Genomic DNA, 21795 nt, shown 5'->3' on the forward strand with positions numbered 1-21795 from the left:
CCCTGTGCAGCACATTCACTGAATTTAGTTGGTGTCAATGCTGTTGACAGTAGCCCAGAAGCTGGACGTTTTTTTGACTTTGTACACATTTTGTGCATCATCTACACACAGGTGGGGAAAGGTTTTCCGTGATACTGATATCAAACTCACACTGAAATCACTGTCAGGTACTCGATGGAGTGCACGAGCTGAGTCAACTAAGGCTCTTTGGAAATATTATGCACAACTGAGAGAGGCATTGAATGATATGTCTAAAGATATGGAGGAGAAATGTGTAACTCGAAGTGAAGCCTCTGCACTCTGTGACAAATTGGACACGTTGGAGATGGCCTTCATTGCATACTTCTGGGACACAATACTACAGAGGTTCCAAGCCACAAGCCTGCAGCTGCAGAAGCATGATATTGACATATGTACAGCTACACAACTTCTCTTGTCTTTACGAGACTTTGTGGCAGCACAGAGAGATAACTTTGAGGTGTTTGAAGGGGCAGCTTTAAATGTCACCACTGCTGTCTCCCAAGAGTACAGGCATGACCTCCAGCGTACAAAGAAGCGCAAAATTATGTCTGATGATAGTGCAGAGCCAGGTGTAGCATTTAACGGAAAGGACAAGTTTCGGATCGAAACTTTCAATGTTGTCATTGACAAACTTGTGTCCTGTCTCAACCACCGTTTGAATGCATACACACACTTAACTGAGCTATTTGATGTTCTTTTCATGCCTGACAATATGTCCAACAGTGAGCTCACTTTAAAGGCTAACTCACTCGCTGCAGCATATCCTTCAGATCTGAACATGAGCCTGGCAGATGAATTGATACAATACAAATCATTCATAACAGAAAAAGAAAAATGTCCTAAAAATGCTCAAAACCATGATAAATTTGAATTTACAGTCAACCTTTCCAAATGTCTACATAGAACTTAGACTTTTTTTGACTGTGCCTATCACAAATTGTGAAGGGGAGCGTTCATTCTCCAAACTGGCTCGTATTAAGAATGAACTCAGGATTAGGATGCGCCAAAACCGCCTGAACTCACTGTCACTTCTGGCCATTGAATAAAATTTGGTCAGACAGCTTAATTTTGATGAATTAGTGGATGACTTTGCAAGAAAGAAGAGTAGAAAGAAACTTATATAAAATATATTCTTGTGTTAGGGTTAGTTATTGACAGGTTGTTTAATGTATTAATTTATTTATGTTTTTGGAGGGGGGAGGGGGGGGGGCGCACGGGGTGGGGGGGTGGGGGGTAGGTGGTGACCTGGGCAACTCTTTGCCCAGGGGCCCAGACTATCCTTAATCCGTCCTTGGTTGCATCCCAGTCTTCTGCTTACAAATGAAAACAAGCTGCACTGCTGTGCTAAATTGCTAGCAGCATATGATACGACTGCACAAGAAAGCAAGCTGTTTTAGTTTTAGAATACCAGTAGTCTACTCTAGTAATTAAACTTACAACATCAACTACGAATGTAAATTATGTACACATTTAAATCTACTAAAATCAGTACAACAAAGTCACAGTAAAGAAATTAGTTTGCATTTGAAAAATCTAATAATACTAATTTTAAGTTGGTAATTGGGGCTGTGACCTTAATATTATTGCTATTTTACCAAGCCTGATATTCTCCATTATTCTATAAAATAAGTAATAATACATTCCATTACAACTGTTTTAATTATTTATTTTAAAAAATATTTTGACATAGTTGTTACAGTACACAAATGTTTCACTCAGCTATACACCCATGTTTTACTACTCTGCTACTCTCAATGTAAACAATGTTTTCTTTAAATTTAAGTGCTTAACCCTCCACTTTGGTTTGTGGTGTGAAATATTAAATATGTGAAATATTCCTCTTTATCCTACTTAAAACTTAAAAAAAAAAAAAAAAAAAAAATACCATTCCAAAGTGAAAAGAGTTTATTTTATTTAGCGGTGCAAAAAGACAGACCAGAGAGCTGAAAATATTTTCAAACTCCATCATTCATTGACCAATAGGACAATCAAACAAACTTTGCCCTCCACGACAACAACCTGAATATTTCAAATGACAACACCCAGTCGAAGACTGAGAAGCATTAAAAATTTTTCCTGATTTTAACCCTTTGATGCACAACCTGGGTCAAAAGTGACCCAACTGAGTTTTTATTTTCTATATCTTTGCAATAAATTAATTTCGTCATTCAAGCGTCCATGAATTTTTCAATTAACTTGTTTTTGATCATCACAAATCCTTATTTCAGTTTTATATTTTTTGCTTTTTTAATAAAAAATAATAAAAATCATTTTTGTATCACTACCCTTCTAATGCACAACATGGGTCAAAAATGACCCTTATGTATTTACTATGGAATTTGACAGAAACTACTGACATTTGTAAGTGTTTGTAGTCAAAAACATATTTACTGATCTTTTGAAAGACAACCAAAGATTAGGCTCTTGAATCTTGAATATGTCCAATACTATTTGCTTGCTAGCTGTTTACATATTCTAGTATAGATAGCTTTTATTAGCTAAGACAGCAAATACATGAATAACTGACAAATGTGCATATGAAAATATTCTTGTGCATTAGAAGGGGTTTGCTTAGCTTGTGCATCAAAGGGTTAATGGAGCAATCAGTGTGCATATGCCTTCTAATCTCTTTTATTTGATGAATTACAGAACTCAAAAGAAGCAGGTATAAAACATTAATGTACTGATAAAAATGCAGTATGTTTTCAAACAATTTTATTCAAAATAAAACATATGCAGTTAATATGGTAATTTATTCTGGTCATTTAAAAAATATAGGAATTGCAGCATGAGGAACAAAATAAACTTAATAAAACATCTGCTACAGAATGACAACTTTCATCATTAGATTTATAATTAAAATAGCAAAAATCTAATTTCATATTCCTTTCGTTAAACATTCTATAACATAACGTTAAGACAAGGACACTTGTACCTCCCAACTGGATTGCAAGCTGGATTCCAGTTGTCTAGCACTACATTCATTTACCTATTTATTCATTTATATACTCATTCATCCACATTTAGTAACTTTCATTCTGCACTATTGCTTTCTTTATTACTGACCCTTAAAGAAAAAAGTAGCCACCCTGATAAACACAGTGATACTTGTTGGAACAGTAAATTTTAAAATAGGAACCAAAATAAATAAAACATTCAAAATGTACTTGACCATAATTTGCAAAGAAGAAAAAAACAAACATGAAAACAGTGGCATTAGGACAAAGTGGTTCACACAACCTCCAACTGAATGCAAAGTAAAGAAAAACAAAACAGAAAAACGTAATGAAGCCTGCAATAAACATATTGGGTGTTTAAGAATTGTAAACTTGTAGTCTCTGACATTATTAAAAGCCATCTATACCAGCCCAAACATCAAATGCGTACATACATACGAAACAAGAGACAAAGTGATACCTCAAAGCGAGGCAGAGCACATAGACTGTCAAGTGCTTCTTAATCAACCCAAGTATTTGACAAGTAACATATATTGTTGACTTCTAATCGACACTTAGAGTAGCACAGGAATACTGCTTATATCAATATAGGAATGAGCTAGTGCGGTGTATAAGTGCATCTATTTGTGTTCGATTAGTAAGTTTCCTATGTTTTTGAGGAAGAACCAGATTAAATGTGTGTGTAGTTTGAAAGTGCTGTAACATGGGCTTCTACCACACAATTACAGATGGTACTACACTGCAGAAACACTGACTGTGGCAACATCATACTAATATCAGAACATCAGGGCCATGGCTGCACTGGTGTTACTCTAACACTATTATAGCAACTTCTGGTATTTAGTATTCTTTAATCCTCATTCTCCCTGTTTTAGCCAGTTTGTTTGTTTACAATTCAACACTGAGGCAGTAATCTATGGCATATACCTGACTTTAACAGTCTGTTGGTAATTAAGTTGGAACCGACTATCCCCTTCAACAATACTTGCAGGTAAAGTGATGGTTTCAGCAATAACAGAACAGAGACATATGATAAGGCAGCATTTGGCATTTCATCAGTGGCATATATGCAGTAAGGACATTATATGTACTGTTTATTAAACCTGAAAGCACTGGCCATAATGTGTACATGTTAGCGCAAGCAAAGTGCAAAAGGGAAGGAGACAGGTTGATGGACAATGACTTGGATGAGAAATAGCATGTTGGATGTGAGCCTCTAGCTTTATGCTTGTCAGTAAAGTGCGGAAGACGTTACATGAGGCACAAGCAGATGTGAATAAACCAGTTCCACTTATTTATATCTTTTTTCTGTCTCTTTATGAACTGGCCTGTTCAAGCAGCACAGTATTTGTAAATGTGATGGGCCCCTTTAATGTGAGGAAAAGGAACTTGGTAAAATGCATATTTGAGCAGCAAAAACTACTTACCCAGGTATCCAAAAACAGTTCAAAAAGACCACACCTCCCTTTGATTGACAGATGGCTTTGGTAACTAGCTGGACAGATAAACCTCTGTCTAGAGGACGTGTACATCAGCTAAGTATTTTTTTTCCTATAAGTGATTTAGGTTGGGGGGTTGGGTATGGAGCCCCACATAGGGAACCACTGCATTTAGAGACTAATAATGCCAAATCTGTACCTGTTCAACAATGCCAGTTGCTAAACTCTACATTTACATGGTAGCATTAGCAGTGCAAGGTTGCAGCTTCTGCCCAAAAAAGATTTGTGAAAAAGTAGTTAAAGGTATGCTAGGCCTTTAAAAGTTCATTTCATCTTGGAACGGACCTGCAACAATGCCGGAGTTTGTTCCATAATTCGAACGAGCAAAGTGTCAATGTAGTCTTCCAGATCTCTAATAACAGCTTTCATCTTCTTTATCTCCACCTCTCGCTTCTCTAGCAAAAACCCACGTCGATCATATTCTTCTCTCTCTTGCTGGAGCTCAGAATCCCGCTGCAGCAGAAGGGACACCAGCTCATTATGGTTCAGGTGGTAATAGGAGCCGCCACCCTCCACTAGTAGCTGGAAGAGGATTAAAGAGACAATTACATTAAAAACAAATAAACCTTTTTTTTTTTCCCCAAATCTAAGATCAATCTCGTCATGTCAGGCGAGTTTACCTAGGACACTAAAGTAAAACACTGCTATGTTAGAGACATTCTTTCCATCTTTTTTTTAATATGCTACATGTCCAAAGTTAAGCAAAACGTCCTTATAATTTATGGATTCAATGTTTAAAGCAAAATCCCTAAATAAATGGTTTTAAAGTTTGTACAGGCTAGTTCAACACCAAGACATAAAGCTTTATTGTCAAACATTAAGACCAGCAAACAGCAATCAACTTCATATAAACACCCATGGTCATAAATGATAGTAATGGTGAAGCAGTAACAGCTACTAGACTAGCAATCTGAAAGTCACTGGTTCAAGCCCAGCCACTGCCACATATCAAGTGTTACACGTGTAAACTTTGCCTACTTTCTTTTCAGGTTCATGATCTCCATGGTGGCTTCTTCCAGGGTTAATGGTGGACTTTAGCTTCTCCAGCACAGAGCGACCTTCTGACTTTTTCTCATCCGGAGGAGTCAGTGGTTTTACTGGGTGTGGACTGTAAAACCCAAAAACAAAGAAACAACATGTAAAATTATTAAATTACAGTAATATATGACCACCAAAGCCACAGGCTATTTGCTGTGGGCTTCATTATTTGTGCCTTATGTGTAATTGGTTTAAACTAGAAAGCAGTCAGATTCTTCCTGGTTCACAAGACTGACGATCACCCACCACTGCAGAAACCACCAGAAAATGTGTTTTTAAGGATAAAACATTAACTAAAATGGTGAGGAAAGAGAAGAATACAGATTTGATTATTGTGAGATACTGCACCACAACAAAATTAAGACCACATAACCCCTAGTGTGAAAACCAAAGCAGTCAAAAATAATCATTAAAACGAGAGAATGAGACAGAAACACCAGTTTTGGTCAAACTAACCAACCCAAAATATAACGAGTTAAGTTGATGTTTGAGTGGTGCAGATTTCATGCAGATTTAAAATTATTTAAATTCTTTAATAATTTGCTTAATTATACTTAAATATTTGTTTACATTAAAACCCCTGGACCAGAAAATCTGCATAGAGACCGCATTACTCAAACACCCTCAACTGGATTAAATCCCAGCCACTAACCATACCTCAACCTAATATGACCTCACCTGTTCAGATGCATGGGTACCTGATGTGCTGCCAGGGAAAAGGATGCAGGCAATGTACTAAATAAAGGCTGTATAGAAGGAACAGGAAGAGCAGCCTGCACAATATATGGTGATGAATTTGCAGAAGCAAAGAGCTTTATAGGTAAACGGGACAGTGGCAGATCATTAGTACCAACTGCTACATCAGGTGTGGAAGAGCCTAGTGGCGAGGGGTCAAACAAAGGGTGTTTCAACATAAGATCATGTCCTGAGGCCAGGGTCGGGTGGCCCACACTGCAAGGTTTAGGGTTTGGTGGTTTAATTGTACAGGACCAATGCTGGGAGTTCTCTAGGCATGGTCCTTGAGGATTAGACACTGCAGCAGCTGTTGATGGGTTGTTAAGATTTCTTTGCAAAGTGTTAGAAGAATCATGCAACAATTCCACATTTTTACAAGTATCCCCTGGGTGTGCCAAAGGACTGTTGCCAACAGTATTTACCACAGAATGATGAGGAACACAGTTATGTGCCAGGAGATCCTCTAGAGCACAATCAAGCTGTCCATGCTGGGACAGGGGAGGATGAGTTGGGCTAATATTATTCCTCCCCAAACAAATATGAGGATTTAATTTTTCTGGCCTTGCAATCATCTTTTGAGGTGTATTAGACAATTTCTCCTGCATCAAATCACTGTTTAGCATTTTGTTCACAAAGATATTACATTTTAATGTTGCTTCATTTGTCATACTACTTGTCAGGGCATATTCTAGGTCACACTTCTCTGGAGTATTCCCTAAGGTGACACATTTTGGCATAGAGATAGGTGATGCTTGCTGGCTTGAGGAATCATTTGTAAAAACAGCTTTGTCTTCTTGCAAAGCTTCCTCAGAAAGCTCATTTGGGTCATGCTGTGGTTCTGTCACGCTGTGCAGAGGTAGGTAATTTGTTGGCAAGTCTTCATGAAATGAGCCAAATTTTGGCTCGTCTTCTTCAAACGTGTTACATTTTGGCCTGGGCTCCTGAGAAAGCAGAGAGAGGGAAAGGGAACTGTTTTCTGACATGCAGGTAAAGTAATGTTCTGAGTTTGCACTTGCATATAGACTATGGGAGGCCACACAGCCTGGAGACAGTGCTGCATTTAGATTTAGTAGCACTCCGTCTGTTTCCATGGTCACATTGGCACTATGAGGATGGAGAAAGCCTAAAGGCAGCATCATTCTGCCATTATGTCGTGTCTCTACCTCCAAATCTTCACTGATGCTGCTGGGCAATCTGTCGACCTTGAAACTGACCTTAAATGGATTAGGTGTGAAGTTGTTGCTTTGCTCCTGTATAACCGGTATGTTGTTTGAGACACCAGGAGAGGATGTCATGATGTCTTCCAAGTTCTCAGTCAGGAAGCTTTCCTCAACAAGACTCACTTCATTTCCATCCAATGACGCACATTCTACATTATCTGCAGCATGCTTCTTCTTCACTACTTCATCTTGCAACAAACAGTCACTGGGTCTTGGAGGAACCTGTAAACTTAATGTATCTGTTGCTATACCAGCAGAAAGAGATGCATCCAAACATGATTTATTTTTATTCACAGGCTCTTCTTCACTTGTTTTAATACCATTATCTTCATTAGTCAATTCTGTTTGAAAGGATTTTGAGTTCTGGATGTCGAGATATCTGCCTGAAGATTCAGATGTTTCAATAGTAGATGATTCCAGGGTGCCATCCGAGCTAAAGTCTTTACAAAAATTTGGAGTGGTTTTATGGACATCCTTACACTCTTTACTATTATCATCTATCAGTATCTGGGTGGAAAGGCTCTCAACCGTTTCATGTTTAACCCTCCAATCAATTTTGAATCCTAAACCCAAAGATTCTCCTGTGAGTGATGAAAACTCAGAACGTGTAGGCAGCTGTAACTTTGCACTGGGTAAAACCCTGCAGACTGAGACAGTGTTGAGTTTGTCTTTATTAAAAGTAGTGTCTAAAAGTGCAGGATAAGGGCATGCTAGTGCATTCATTTCAGAGAAGTCTATGCTTGTGCTATGAGGCAATGACAAGTCGAATTGAAACTCTGAAACATCTTGAGGAATAAAATTGATATCATTCTTCTGAGTGTTCCAGCACATGCAATTAGCTTTACTTTCTAAAGAGTGAAATGGTGTCATTTTTAAGTTCTCTACAATCCAAGTGCATGGTGAGGTTGTGTTACTTAAATTCATAAGAGAATCGTCCATATTGGGTAGTGCCATGACACATTGAGAACAAGAGGTTAATGGGTCAGTTGGTTTGATCAGGGGAGGAGGAGAATATGTAATCATCTGGGATTTAGTCTTTAGGTGGAGTTTCTGACTTTCACTGATGAAGTCCTTCCAGTTTGTATAAATGTCAGAGTTGGTAATACATTGTTTATCAGGTATAATGGTTTTGTATACGCTTTTAGTAACTTTTTGTGCTGCTTTATCCACTTGGTTTCCCTTGGATTGTCCAGACTTAGATAAATCTAGAAGAGGGGTGGGGTTACTTGGATTGGAGATTGACCCTTCATGTTGGTACTTGGATGGGCTAAAGACAGAAGGTAAAGCATTTGTTAAAGAAGCAACAGCATACAATTCCTTTAAAAAGAATTCTGTTGAAGTAGTGACAGGAAAGATTCGGCAGGAGAAAGTAAAGTTTAGTGTGTTAAAGGGTTAGTTTATTGGTAAGTCAGGCACTGAAAAGGTTAGTGGGGAACAAGGGTAGGTTACAAGGGTAGAGTTTGTGTTGGCAATGGAGTCTGTCTGGGGAGCAAATAGCTTGCTTTAACCTATGGTACACACAAGTCCAAACAAATATTATTAAAACTTGTGTTATCAATTTTCCTCTGATATGCTATAAAAGTTCAAACATGGCACCCAGGTGGCGCAGTGGGATATTCCGCTTGCACGCCAGCACCGAGTTTCTGAACTCTTCGGTTCGAAACTCGGTGTTGCCTCTGGTCGACTGGGCGCCATCTAGCGGGCATAATTGGCAGTGCCTGTGGCAGATACTACTTGACCACCGTATCTGCAGGGTGGGGGCTGGACTATGTGTGGGTGGGTGGGTCTACGCTGCGTAAGGACCCTGATTGGCGGAAGAGACGCCTGTGTAGAATGCATGGGCAAGAAGAGGAGGGCTGTGCACGTGTCGGTAGAGGCGTGTACAGCAACGTGCTCTCCTCGGATGCAATCTGGTATCTCTGGTAGCATGGAGGAAAATGAGGAGAAAATGCATAAAAAAAGTTCAAACATTATTACCATCAATTGTTGTGTTCACTGTTAGTCTTTAGTACATTGTCATTCTTTATCAAAGATTTTAAAAAACTTTCGATGAATGAAAATTGGGTCTAATCAACTATTTACTAATAAAAATGTTAAATGATAACATTTAGAAAAAGTAATGCAATTATATTCAACACATCACCAGAAGGCACGATAGTTAGCACCATGACATATCAAAGCAGGTCACTGTGATAAAATGATATTGCTATTTATTCAATTCAAAAGATTGTGATACTAAAATTATGGCATATTAAACATTTATTTAGTTTTGAACTGCATTTATCAGCCCTAAACCTCAAAGTTTTTTTTTAATCTTTTGCAACCCAAGTTTGAGAACATCTGTAATAAATCTTCTTAGGTAACTCTGCCCCAGTGCAAACCAGAAAAAAGTAGTCAAACTGTGTGGATATAACTTTTTGAATATGAGATAAGGGTGACAATAAAATAAAAACCTGACAATAAAATATATGTTCAAGAAAAAATGGCTCCCCCAGGCTCTGTAAACAAAAGTTAAAAACAAGCCGAGGCGGTAGGCAATATTTAACCAGTCAGCACAATAGTGTACTAGTAATCAGCTTGTATATCTGTGTTTGAGGATTGGATTTAAAAAGCAGAGCTAAATTTGTCTGGTTGTAAGAAAATAGTTAATAAATTTAAAAAGGGGTTTTTGTATCTGTTGGTCCTGGATTTTGTAAAGTTGCTTTGAGACAATGTATATTGTAAAAAGCGCTATATAAATAAAGTTGACTTGACTTGACTTGACTTGAAAAAGACAATAATGTGCACTCGGTCAGCGCAGAGTCATAATGCGCGAGCTCACCACCAGAGAGCTTGAACTCGTATCTGAGCTCGTATCTCAGTGTTGCCATCAACCTGCCCACGATCCAACAGGCTCAACTGTCCATGCCGGATGAAAAAAAGGTAGACTAAGTTTCATTGATGGTGCAAAAAAAATGTGACCTCTGCTGTCTGATTGAGTTGCATGCTACTTGAGTGGTGGATGCTGCATGCTGTGTCTCTCTCTGTACAGGATGCAGTTTTTTTGTTAGAATCCACCACTGACAGGTAAAAAGAAAGTGACTTGATAGCAAGCATGTTAAAGAGGGCACATGCCTCTGTGCAAAGGAATTTCAATAGAGAATTTGAAATTACTAAATTGGGAGAATTTGAAGGAAAAGAAAAGAAAATGCCAAAAGAACAATCATGATAAAGATGAATTAATAACCTATAGGCTAGTATTAAATATTGGTTAAAATAAGAAAACTGATAAAACCATAGCTAAAATACAAACACTTTAAGACTTCAGGCCATAGACAACAGTGGGCACAAATGCTTGTTCTTCAACATTTAATCCCTAAACCACAAAGAAGCATTTGCACAATTGCTGTTTTTGTAAAAGCAGAGTAAAATGTAGTACGTACATCTAATCTAAAGCAATGCAGGAGGATGCAAAAGGAATAAGCCCACATATGAAAATCTAAATTTACTTGCACATTGAGGGAGTGAGTGAATCATGCCAGACCTGCTTTATATTGCAGCACTGCGGACTGCTAGCTTTGCAGAGTTGGGAAACACCATAATGATCACCGAACCATATCAAGGTATGAGTGGGTGCAGCAGAGCAGAGTAGCGGAGAGGGAATAAATGAAAAAAAATGTACAGGTGGCTGCAGTCTAAACATATTTTGGAGCAGTAAAATACCAGTGCAGTTTTCTAATGCATCTCATTCCTGTTGATAATTGCATTTAGATACATTCATGAAATAACGTTTTCATGTTTATATTAATGCCTTTAATTATTAGGTTTTAGCAATGGTAGTAGTTTCAATAAATGTAGCATGGCATTCAAGAGAGACGGTCTGGACACACGTGCCTGGTATTTTTGAAATTTTTAGAGAATCTAACAGTATTTAACATGCACATCCAGAATAAGTGCAGCTGATGGTTCCACAAAGAAGGATTTGTGGTTTAGCAAGGCACAAATTTCAGTAGCAAACCATGACCCTTAAACCTTGGCCCTGTGCCCCAATTCATAACAATGTCCTTCATTAATTGCTATCTTCCTGCTGCACCCCCTTTGGCCACAATATGATGAATCTTCAAAAAGTTTCCACACTTTTATATTTCTGTTGGAAATGGTAAGGGTGGGAGGAGTAGTAATTGGGCGTGTCTGAGGTACTAAGAGAGAGCTTATAGTCCGGATTTAGCGCCATCTGATTTCCACCTTTTTGGACTTGCTTAAAGAAGCTTTAAGGGGAAGAAGATTGTCATGTGATGATGATGTGAAAGCAGCAGTGCATTAGTGGCTACGAGCTTAACCAAAAACATTTTTTGATGATGGCATTAAAATGGTACGACGCTGGGAAAAACGCATCGCAACGGAAGGTGATTATTTAACAACGTTATGCAATTTGTTTTTTAAATTCTTAAAAAAATGGTGTTTTAAAAACTTTTTGAAGAACCCTCTTATTTCAACTTCATTCACAAAGTATTGACTTTATTCTTGAAGTATTTCGACCTTATTCTCGAGGTCTAATCTAAAAAAAAGTGGCCCTTAAACTTTGGCATAGTGTCCTTTCAACCAAGTTTTGTCAAGCATTACAATACATTCATAAATGCCACTTAAAGCTTTACTGTGCAAAAGAAGCCTCATGTTAACCATGTTTCAGGTTCTTTGGGCTCGAAGGCATTTGGGATGTACTATCACACAGTGGAAACATGTATTGTGGTCAGACGAATTAGTATTAACTTTTTTTTTTTTACTTTTGTCTAATATTAAAAGCAGTTTGATTATGTAAAACATACAAGTGTAAGAAATATGCACAAATAAGGAAGGGGCGAATACTTTTTCACTGCACTGTATTTCATTTTGAAGCATGAACCCACAGTCAACACTGGGATCTTTTTCTGACCCCTTATATACAGAATATGCTCACTTTTGATGTAACTTGAAAGTAAATAATATTTTGGGTATATACTGCATACTGGGACAGTACACATATTTTTAACACAGACAGTGTGACAGCACTCACACAACTACTATTCTGTCTACCATGCCTAGGGATCTTGTGGAAGGAATCTAAGGACAGATTAAGGACAGAAAGAGATAATGTAGCGGAAATAGAAAAGACAAAGGACAGAAAGTAACAAACAACAACAAATTGCTCTCAGCAGTGCAGATTATAAAACTACATAATTACAAATTATAGCACAATCTCACAGATTTACAATATTTAAAATGCATGACGGCTGCATACCTTGGTTTACTGTCCTTCGAGCTGAACCATCCTCTGTGTTTCCCTTCTGCAGCTGGCTGCGTCTCCTCTTTTCCAATTGAGAACAAGCCCCGCTTCTTCTTGCTCTGAACTTCTGCCTCGCTCACAGTAACAGTAGTTTGTTCCACTGGCTCATCAACTACCAACCCTGTATTCTCCAACGCAGCTGCGATGGCAGCCTTCTCCTCTTCTCCAGGTTTATCAAAAGACCAGCGACGTCCATCTAGAGGGCCCCCACCCTTCTGCTCTTCCTTATGGCGAGATAGGTTCTGCATGGACAGAGACAGTGCAGGGCCTTTCTGCAGCAGCCCTACCACTGGGAAGTGAGGTTCTGGTTTGGGCTTAGACTCTACCTTTGGCTGCCGGGTCTGAGGTGCTGAGGTCTGGGTCAAAGTTGGTTTGTCTATTTCTGGTGGGCTTGTCTGTGATGAAGTTTTTGTCTGCTCCTGATCTGGCTGCATTTGTGGCTTGGGTTGCTGTAGTACCAGTGAGGGGGGTTGATGAGTAAGAGGAGACGTTTCTACTGGATTTCCATTTACACATACAGAGGGTAAAAGAATTGGGGCATCACCATCACTTGTCAGGGAGTGAGGCACCGGGATGCTAATATCACACACCTCATTAAACACATGTCTAACGGGAGAGACGAGAGGTGAGGGGGCTACTGTGTGCTCTGAAAAAAAGAGAGAGAACTTCATGAATTAAACCTTTTAGATTGTGATAGTTGAGATACAACCACGCTAAAATGTATGCCTATTGCTTATGTTTATACATATTATTAATAATAATAATAATAATAATAATAATAAAACAATACACATTGTTGCTGGGCGATATAGTTTTGAAAGCTACTGGTAAACACATAGTACACATACAGTACGATAAACTTAGTTAAAGTATCTCTATCATGTGATTTTAAACCATTACTTGTAAATGTATCAAGATGATTATCCAAGGTAATTGTAGTATTTTCATAGACATTAAAAAAGATCTAGAGAACAGTTATGGCCTAGTTAACTTGTAATGGTTTATATACAGTACATACAGAGGAATATGTTTACTGTAAGTTTATTGCAATGTCACAACTGTTTTCAAAATCTTTTTTTTATGTTTTTCTTCAGCTGCAACTGGGGCTTTACTCAAGGTAGTGAGAATTATGAACAGTTCCAAATATCAGTCAATTTTGGCACAAAACCTTCTAGCCTCTGCTAAAAAGCTAGAGATAAAGAGGAGTTTCACCTTTTGGCATGACAACGATGCAAAGCATACCTCTACATCAACAACAGAATGGCTTCCCCAGAGGAAGATCAAAATTTTGGAATGGCCTTAAGGGTGACCTACAGTGGACTGTGCACAGGAGATTCCCTCACAATCTGAAAGATTTGCAGCACTTCTGCAAGGAATAGTGGGCAAAGACAGTCAAAACAAGCCATGCTAATAGACTCTTACACAAAAAGACTAAATGCTGTCATAAAATCAAAACGTGCTTTAACAATGTATTAGTTTAAGGGTGTAAGCACATTATTCCAGTTTCTTTGTAACCACATGTAACCAGTTTTTTTTATTCCACCAACAAAACAATTTCAGTCTGTTTTTCACTTAAATTGCACAGATTATAGATCACATTAAAGGTCAAAACAAGTTCTGAAATGATTCATCTTGGTCTCATTTTTTTTGAGAACCTGGCACTGTAACAAGGATGTGTAGACTTTTTATATCCACTGTACATACGCTTATACTTAAAAATCAATTAAAAATAAAGGCAAAAAACCCTATTAACCATTTGATGCACAAGCTAAGCAAACCCCTTCTAATGCACAACATGGGTCAAAAATGACCCATATCCATCCATTCAAGAATATTTTCATATGCACATTTGTCAGTTATTCATGTATTTGCTGTCTTAGCTAATAAAAGCTATCTATACTACAATATGTAAACAGCTAGCAAGCAAATAGTATTGGACATATTCAAGATTCAAGAGCCTAATCTTTGGTTGTCTTTCAAAAGATCAGTAAATATGTTTTTGACTACAAACACTTACAAATGTCAGTAGTTTCTGTCAAATTCCATAGTAAATACATAAGGGTCATTTTTGACCCATGTTGTGCATTAGAAGGGTAGTGATACAAAAATGATTTTTATTAAAAAAGCAAAAAATATAAAACTGAAATAAGGATTTGTGATGATCAAAAACAAGTTAATTGAAAAATTCATGGAAGCTTGAATGACGAAATTAATTTATTGCAAAGATATAGAAAATAAAAACTCAGTTGGGTCACTTTTGACCCAGGTTGTGCATCAAAGGGTTAAACCTGTAAATATATTTTACTCACACAGTAAATTCATTCAATTCTTTATGTACTGTAGCTATTTAGCCCAATTGAATCACTACAAAATGAGCCAAATCTATACAATTGCATTTCTCCATTTATTATTAATACTTTGTTTTGTTTAAAGTGTTAAGTTTTCAATTTATTTAATTTATATTGTAGATTGCATTTAACATTTTTTGCATGTGAATATGGTTTACTTAAATATTTTGTTGTGTACTGCTGTGATTACTAATTTGACAAAAATACTGAGAGTTACATGGGGTCATGCATAGCATGATAGAAATACAAGCAGGTGTGTGTACATCAGTGTGTATCTGTGTGTTTGTGCACATGTGCATATACCTGGGCTGTCTACAGTTAGGTTGCTGCTGTTGCTGGGCGAGTTGGAGAGGTCAGAAACCACCACACTGATCCCCGCAGTGGGGCTGAGGCTTCCTCCTCTGGAAGACGACTCGCTGCTCTCTGAGCCCAGTGATGTGCTAGAACGTGTGTCTGAAGACTTTCTTAATCTCCCATGAAGGAAGTAACTTCTCATCTTACTTCTTCTCAACTCCCCACCTTCATCATCCTCATAATCTTCCTCTCCACCACCATCACTTGGCAGACGCCCTCTTATGCGGGCCTGACCCCCATAGCCCCCTGGTACAATGGCTGAGGAGGACTCTTCATCTCCACAATGCTTTCTGGCACGCATGCGCTCTCGCAGTCTGATGAAGGCTGACCTAGGCTTGTCCTTTATGGAGAGGTCATACATGCTGGCTGTCAGGTTGTGGCGAGTGAACTGCACGGTAAGTTGAAGCTCCCCCCTTTCCTTCTCTTTTTTGCCTGTCTTGGAATGAAGTCTATACCATCTGAAAAAGAAAAAGGCAGCTTAAGATTTGAGACAAGAAATAGAACAGGGACCAAACTTTTTTTTTTTTTTTACCTTACAATCTCTAACATGTTGAAATTTAGTGTTAGCGTTATCTATAATTTAGTGTAATGCTGGCATATAATAGTTTTTGAAGAAGCTGCTTTGTTTGGGCGTTGCATTCAGGTTCAGGCATTGCATGCACATAATCAAAAATTGGTCTTTTTATAATGTGTCTATTTGTCTGTATAACTTTCTTGCTGATGACACCACACCTCATTCACTGCTTGGTAGTCTTGAGCAAGGCCCTGCTCCAGGGGCGCCGTACAATGGCTGACCCTGCACTCTGACCCCAGCTTGTAAACAAGTTGGGACATGCGAAGAAAATTTTTTTTGTTGTACTGTACGTCTGTATATGTATATATGACAAAAAAAAGCATTCTATTCTATTAAACATCCTTTGTTGTGAAGCTTTTGGCCACCCAAGCTTATACTTTTAGCCATAATATCATCGTGTCAGATACCACAGGACTCCTTCAGATGTCTTGTTGAGTCCATATCTTGGCAGGACAAGATTGTTTTGACACCACATTAGGTGGGTGGTCCTAATGTTCTGGCTCATCAGTGTAGTGTATTGTATGCATATTTGTTTATCATTGGGTAAACTGACATTATTATGTTTTATATGTCTAGACCACATCCTTAACACAGAGAATCTGATAGACCTTCATAAGAACACGATTATATTGAACAATGAATTCAGAGCCTTTTAAATGAATAAATGAATAATCATTTCAATGCAAAGGTTTGCCAATAGATGTAAATGTAAACCTTTTGAAACAATGAATGTAAACTAAACCAAACCTTTTGGACCAGAACCAGAAAATGAATCAGCTGAGACAAAAACCTAGATACTTCCACCCTAGATACTAATAAATTTATCACACCCTAGTAGACAGAGTTTCACTTCACACCTGCCTGGGAACAGTCGTCATTTCTGTCAGACAGGTTAAGTGCCAACTTAAGCCTTCATAATCACGCCTGCATTCTTTTTTCCTTAATGAACTTTTCCCACAGTAAGTCTAGTTTTGTGTGAATAGAAATATGCATAATGGTTTATATGCAATAATGGTTTAAATTTGAAAACAGCTAAGTTCTCTACACTGGCTTGAGTTGAGGGTAGTGTTGAGGGAATATTTTTGAAGTGATGTCACTTGCTTATTAATCTGTTGACTTAATCTATTGGGGGAAAATATTTATCTGATAAAGTAAAATAAAGCATTTATTAGACTTCTCAATCAAGGACTGGACAACCATGAGTACCTAAACAAGGTGAAGTATATTGTAGAGAGCAGATCTAAAATCTGTCTCTGCGAGAGCTTTTTATAAGTCTAAACTTAAATCCTACTCATGCTCCTGCTTCTATGACTAGCATTTCAATTTATGTATTTTTACTATTAATGCACTTTACCTTTAAACTTTTTTCTGTTTATATGTTTCAGTCAAACTGTGTACTTTTATTGTATTCAAAGCCTTTTCCTCTTGGTTTTCACACATTCTTTAAAAATAGAAACCACATCAGAGTAGTTGGGCAGGAGTAGTAGGTAGTTTCTATAGCAGTAGATAAAAGAGGTTTGCAGAGGTGGTAAACTTCTGTTGACCTAATCAATGACTGTAGACAGAATGAATGTTACATTAAGGTATAAAAATGGACACAGCACAGCTAAGTAAGCTTACTGTCAGTAAGAACAGTGTGCAGGCTAGGGAAATACCACAAATGCACATTTGGAAAGGTATTGTGTTGCTGTAGGACTGAACATAACCTACTGCTTTTTCTGCTTGGAGTGTGTTAGATAAAAGTCTGCATTGCTACAGCATGGAAGTAAAGTGCAAGTCATTTCCAATGCATTGCTTTTTTAATGTAATAACTGCTTGTAATATTTTCGGTGAATCAAGAAGACTCACAGTGAAGGTAATGCTTAGTCACCAACCAATCTAATTTTCTGTTTCCTGAAAGGAAGTGGGGAGGATGAACATTTGTCACAAGTACCCACGTTATTTCCTACACAAGTCACAAATACACAAACTAACACTGTGTGTCATGTACTAACGAGGCTAAATATAAAGTATATTCCTTGAAACATAAAATAAATGTTCTGTGTTCAAATGAATGTTATAACTTTAGAGCAATAAAATCCATTGCTTAGCTCCTGCTTATAATAATTGCATGTATAAATTATAAATATACATTTTTGCATGTCTCTTAATAAAAAAATTCCAATTATAAAGTTTAGCTGGTGTGATTTACAGAACACCATGGGATCATGATACACGACTCGCTTCTTAGTGTTGAAGCTTTTATTTTATTTGTTAAGGTTATGCATAGAGTTTGACTGTAATCTATATAATTGTTACCTCGATATTGCTGTTCCTTTAGTTGTAGTTATCCATAGAACGTTTTCATGATAGTGTTTGAAACTTCTTGAAGCCTAACTTTCTGAGCACTTATTTAATACATAACTGGATATTCTGTTAGTTGTGTAATTATTATTCATTCATTTGTCTTTAGTAATTGTCTTATCTTTGCCAGGATACCTTTTAGGGGACTACAAGTTTTATATTATTAAACTATTTACATTCAAATCTCATTTTCAGGTTTACCACCACTATATCTTGGTCAAAGTCACAGTAAATCCAGTTTCCCCAAAATAAAGACACAACACATTAACACATCCCAGATAGGACGCCAAACAATCACAGGGCCTCGGCAAACCCCCACTTGCCCAAACATAGACAATCATGCAGTCTGTATGCAGCCACCCAACCAAGTGATGGCACCACTGGAGATTAGAACCCTGGATCACTGTTGTAGTGGATTAGCACAATTTACTGCTCCATGACATATTACAATTATTAATATTATTAAAAAAAAAAAGATTTTTGCCTTTCTGTGTGGAGTTTGCATGTTCTCCCTGTGTCCACGTGGGTTTCCTCTGGGAACTCCGGTTTCCACCCACGGTCCAAAAGCATGCAAGTGAGGTGAATTGGAGACACTAAATTGTCCATGACTGTGTTCAGTATAACCTTGTGAACTGATGAATCTTGTGTAATTTGACTCGGTCATAAATGTAACCAAAGTGTAAAACATGACGTTAAAATCCTGATAAACAAACAATTACTTGGTTGTTGTTTTAGTACATAACACCATTAAGCTTTTCTCATGTTAAATGTGTCAGGATGGGGAGCATGTTGGTGCAGCAAGTAGTGAGGGGGCCAAATAGGGTCCTGGATTTCTAGAGGTCCAATCCACACCTGCAGTTACTGTCTGTAGGAGACAGTTCTTTTAAAGACAAAATGTGGATTTAGGTACTCCAATTTTTCCCACTTCCAGGTACTCCGGTTTTCCCCACCTCCTGAACACATAAAAGTAAATAAGTGAGTGACCCACTGCACTAAATTAGGGCCTTTTAGGGTGTATTCTTGCCTGACAGCCAGTGTTTCTGGTTAGTCTTTACACCTACTGCAACCCTAATGAGTAAGTAGAGGTTACTAAAGACGAATGCATGATGTTTTAGATTGTCCTGGCACCAGGTCTTCCATGAGTATACATAAAGCAAAGACTAGTTTAGTGCAAAGTTGTCAAGATGATTCTAGAACACAGTGTTTTCTTAGTTTTTAAAATACTACACCCTTAGCTTAGTTTAGACTTATATAATGCAAAGCTGACCAGGCTGAGAATGCTCATCAGTTACCAAACAGAAACAAGAAACTGTGGCATCATGCAGGCAGGTGAATAGGCAGTAAAGAGGTGACTGGATTTACACTGTGACCTTGTGGGAGATGCATGCTCTCTGGAGACCGTGTGATTAATAACTACACTATATAAACTATGCAACCGCAGGCAATGGTTTTTATAATGATGTTTTACCAACATCCCAACAGCCAGAGTAAAGAGGGCGTGACTGCGGATTGCAGCACTCCGTCTGTGAGCTGTGTTAGATTTCAGTTTACAGTTAGACCTAGCGTGTGCAGCCTGCAGTGTTGAAAACCAAACAAACAGCACGCTATCCTGCACACAGTGCAACATTCTTATCAACTCGCGAAGAAGCACACAGTAGTACGGAATAGCAAAAAACAACCTACTCGTTTCTCATGCACGCTCGCTCTCGGAACGCTGTATCCAGGGCGATAACAGCCTGACCTAGGAATACATCGAGGCCGATGAGCGCGCGGTGCATGACGGTGAGGGTGAGGTCGCAGGTGCCGGCCGGGAGCATGTCGCGGCTGCCATCCTCGAGCACGCCGGGCTGCAGCTCAAACGAACATTCCTCTCCCCATTCGGGCGCCCTGGTTTTCTCCATCAAACACGTGGAATACTTGGCCTTGCCCAGTTGCACCACGACGTACGCGTCGCTTGTACCATGTTTGCCCTTGGCACGTAGCCCGCGGGCGCGAATCACCAGCACCTGCACATGTGTGGGCACCCATCGCTGCTCCTCGTCCCTGCTTACCGAGGCCATGGGCGCGCACGCTCGCGCTTCACACTCATACAGCAGCACCGACAGGACGTTCAAAGCTTCAGCTGCTACAGTTACCTCAGCTTACTCCTGCTTTCACCGACAAAACATGGTTTCCCCGGCCGTCCGCTTATGTTGTTCCAGCTCCTTCTGCTGCAGTATGTAGAGCTGAATCTGAGTACGGATCTCCCGGTGTGTGCTGGCGTCGTTTCTTTCAGGTCGGCCGAAGGTTTTCTCCTTTGCGGCGCTGTTGCAACGGAATCAGGCTGCCGACGTCACTGCTTTATCCTCCCGCAACGTTAGAAAATGCCTCCTCGCGGATCTGTCCCAAACCGCCTAAATTCTACCCTACTACATTCAAGTGCAATGATTAAATTAGACACATATTGTAAACACTGTACATACTAAATACACTGAAAGAGCACAATCTTCTTTAATAAAATTTTTTAATAAGTATATGTATGTATGTGTGTGTGGGCTACAGTTCATTTTTTAATTTATGTGTATGTCCTGTTCAACAGCAGTGCAAAATAAGGTCTCCAACGTTTTTAAAGAAATAGACTTACCATTTGATTCATTCTCTTGGATATACTTTAACATTTGATTCATTCTCTTGGAGTTACTTTACCATTTGATTCATTTTCTTGAAGTTACTTTAGCTTGTTTTTTTGTCAATTTTTAATAAGTACTGAATATATAAGTGTATATGGGGGGCTAAAAGTGCAAAATAAGGTCTTCAACGTTTTTTAAAGAAAAGACTTACCATTTGATTCATTCTCTTGGAGTTACTTTAGCTTGTTTTTGCCCATTTGTAATAAGTATATACAAGTGTGTGTGAGTGTAGGCTTCAGTCCATTTTTTATAGTCTGTGTCTGTCCTATTCAACAGAAGTGCAAAATAAGATCTCCAACGTTTTCTAAGAAAAAGACCATTTGATTCATTCCCTTGGAGGTACTTTACCATTTGATTCATCTCTTGGAGTTACTTTAGCTTGTTTTTGCCCATTTTTAATAAGTACTGTTTAAATAAGTGTGTGTGTGGTTGGTACAGCCCACTTTTCTAAAGTCTTTGTCTGTCCTATTTACCAGCAGTGCAAAATAAGATCTCCAACGTTTTTTTGTTTTTTTTTTAAGAAATTGACTTGTCATTTGATTCATTCTCTTCGAGGTGCTTTAGTGCACTGGTATCATTTTTATGTGTGGCAAAACAGATTTACCAGATTCACGTTCTTTAGCTATCTATACAATATATTTTTGTAATGTAAGTGCAGTTACTTTAAATGAAAAGTTCTAATGCTCTACAAATTATGATACTTTTACTTATTTCTAATGCATTAATTAGACACAC

The 21795-nt window shown here is 38.3% G+C and overlaps 1 protein-coding gene across 1 annotated transcript; it reads right to left on the reverse strand.

Moving 5' to 3' along the window:
- Positions 1 to 2493: 2493 nt before the first annotated feature.
- rab11fip5a (RAB11 family interacting protein 5a (class I)) lies at positions 2494 to 20484 on the reverse strand. Its single transcript, XM_062996364.1, has 5 exons — positions 20075 to 20484; positions 15424 to 15932; positions 12728 to 13418; positions 5456 to 5585; positions 2494 to 4999 (listed from the first exon to the last, which is right to left on the reverse strand). Exons 1-5 carry the CDS (start codon positions 20449 to 20451, stop codon positions 4742 to 4744), a joined length of 1965 nt encoding a protein of 654 aa, XP_062852434.1. The 5' UTR covers positions 20452 to 20484; the 3' UTR covers positions 2494 to 4741.
- Between the last annotated feature and the right edge of the window lie 1311 nt (positions 20485 to 21795).

This window comes from Trichomycterus rosablanca, chromosome 5, assembly GCF_030014385.1.
Source record: "Trichomycterus rosablanca isolate fTriRos1 chromosome 5, fTriRos1.hap1, whole genome shotgun sequence".
In the NCBI taxonomy this organism is placed as follows: Eukaryota; Metazoa; Chordata; class Actinopteri; order Siluriformes; family Trichomycteridae; genus Trichomycterus; species Trichomycterus rosablanca.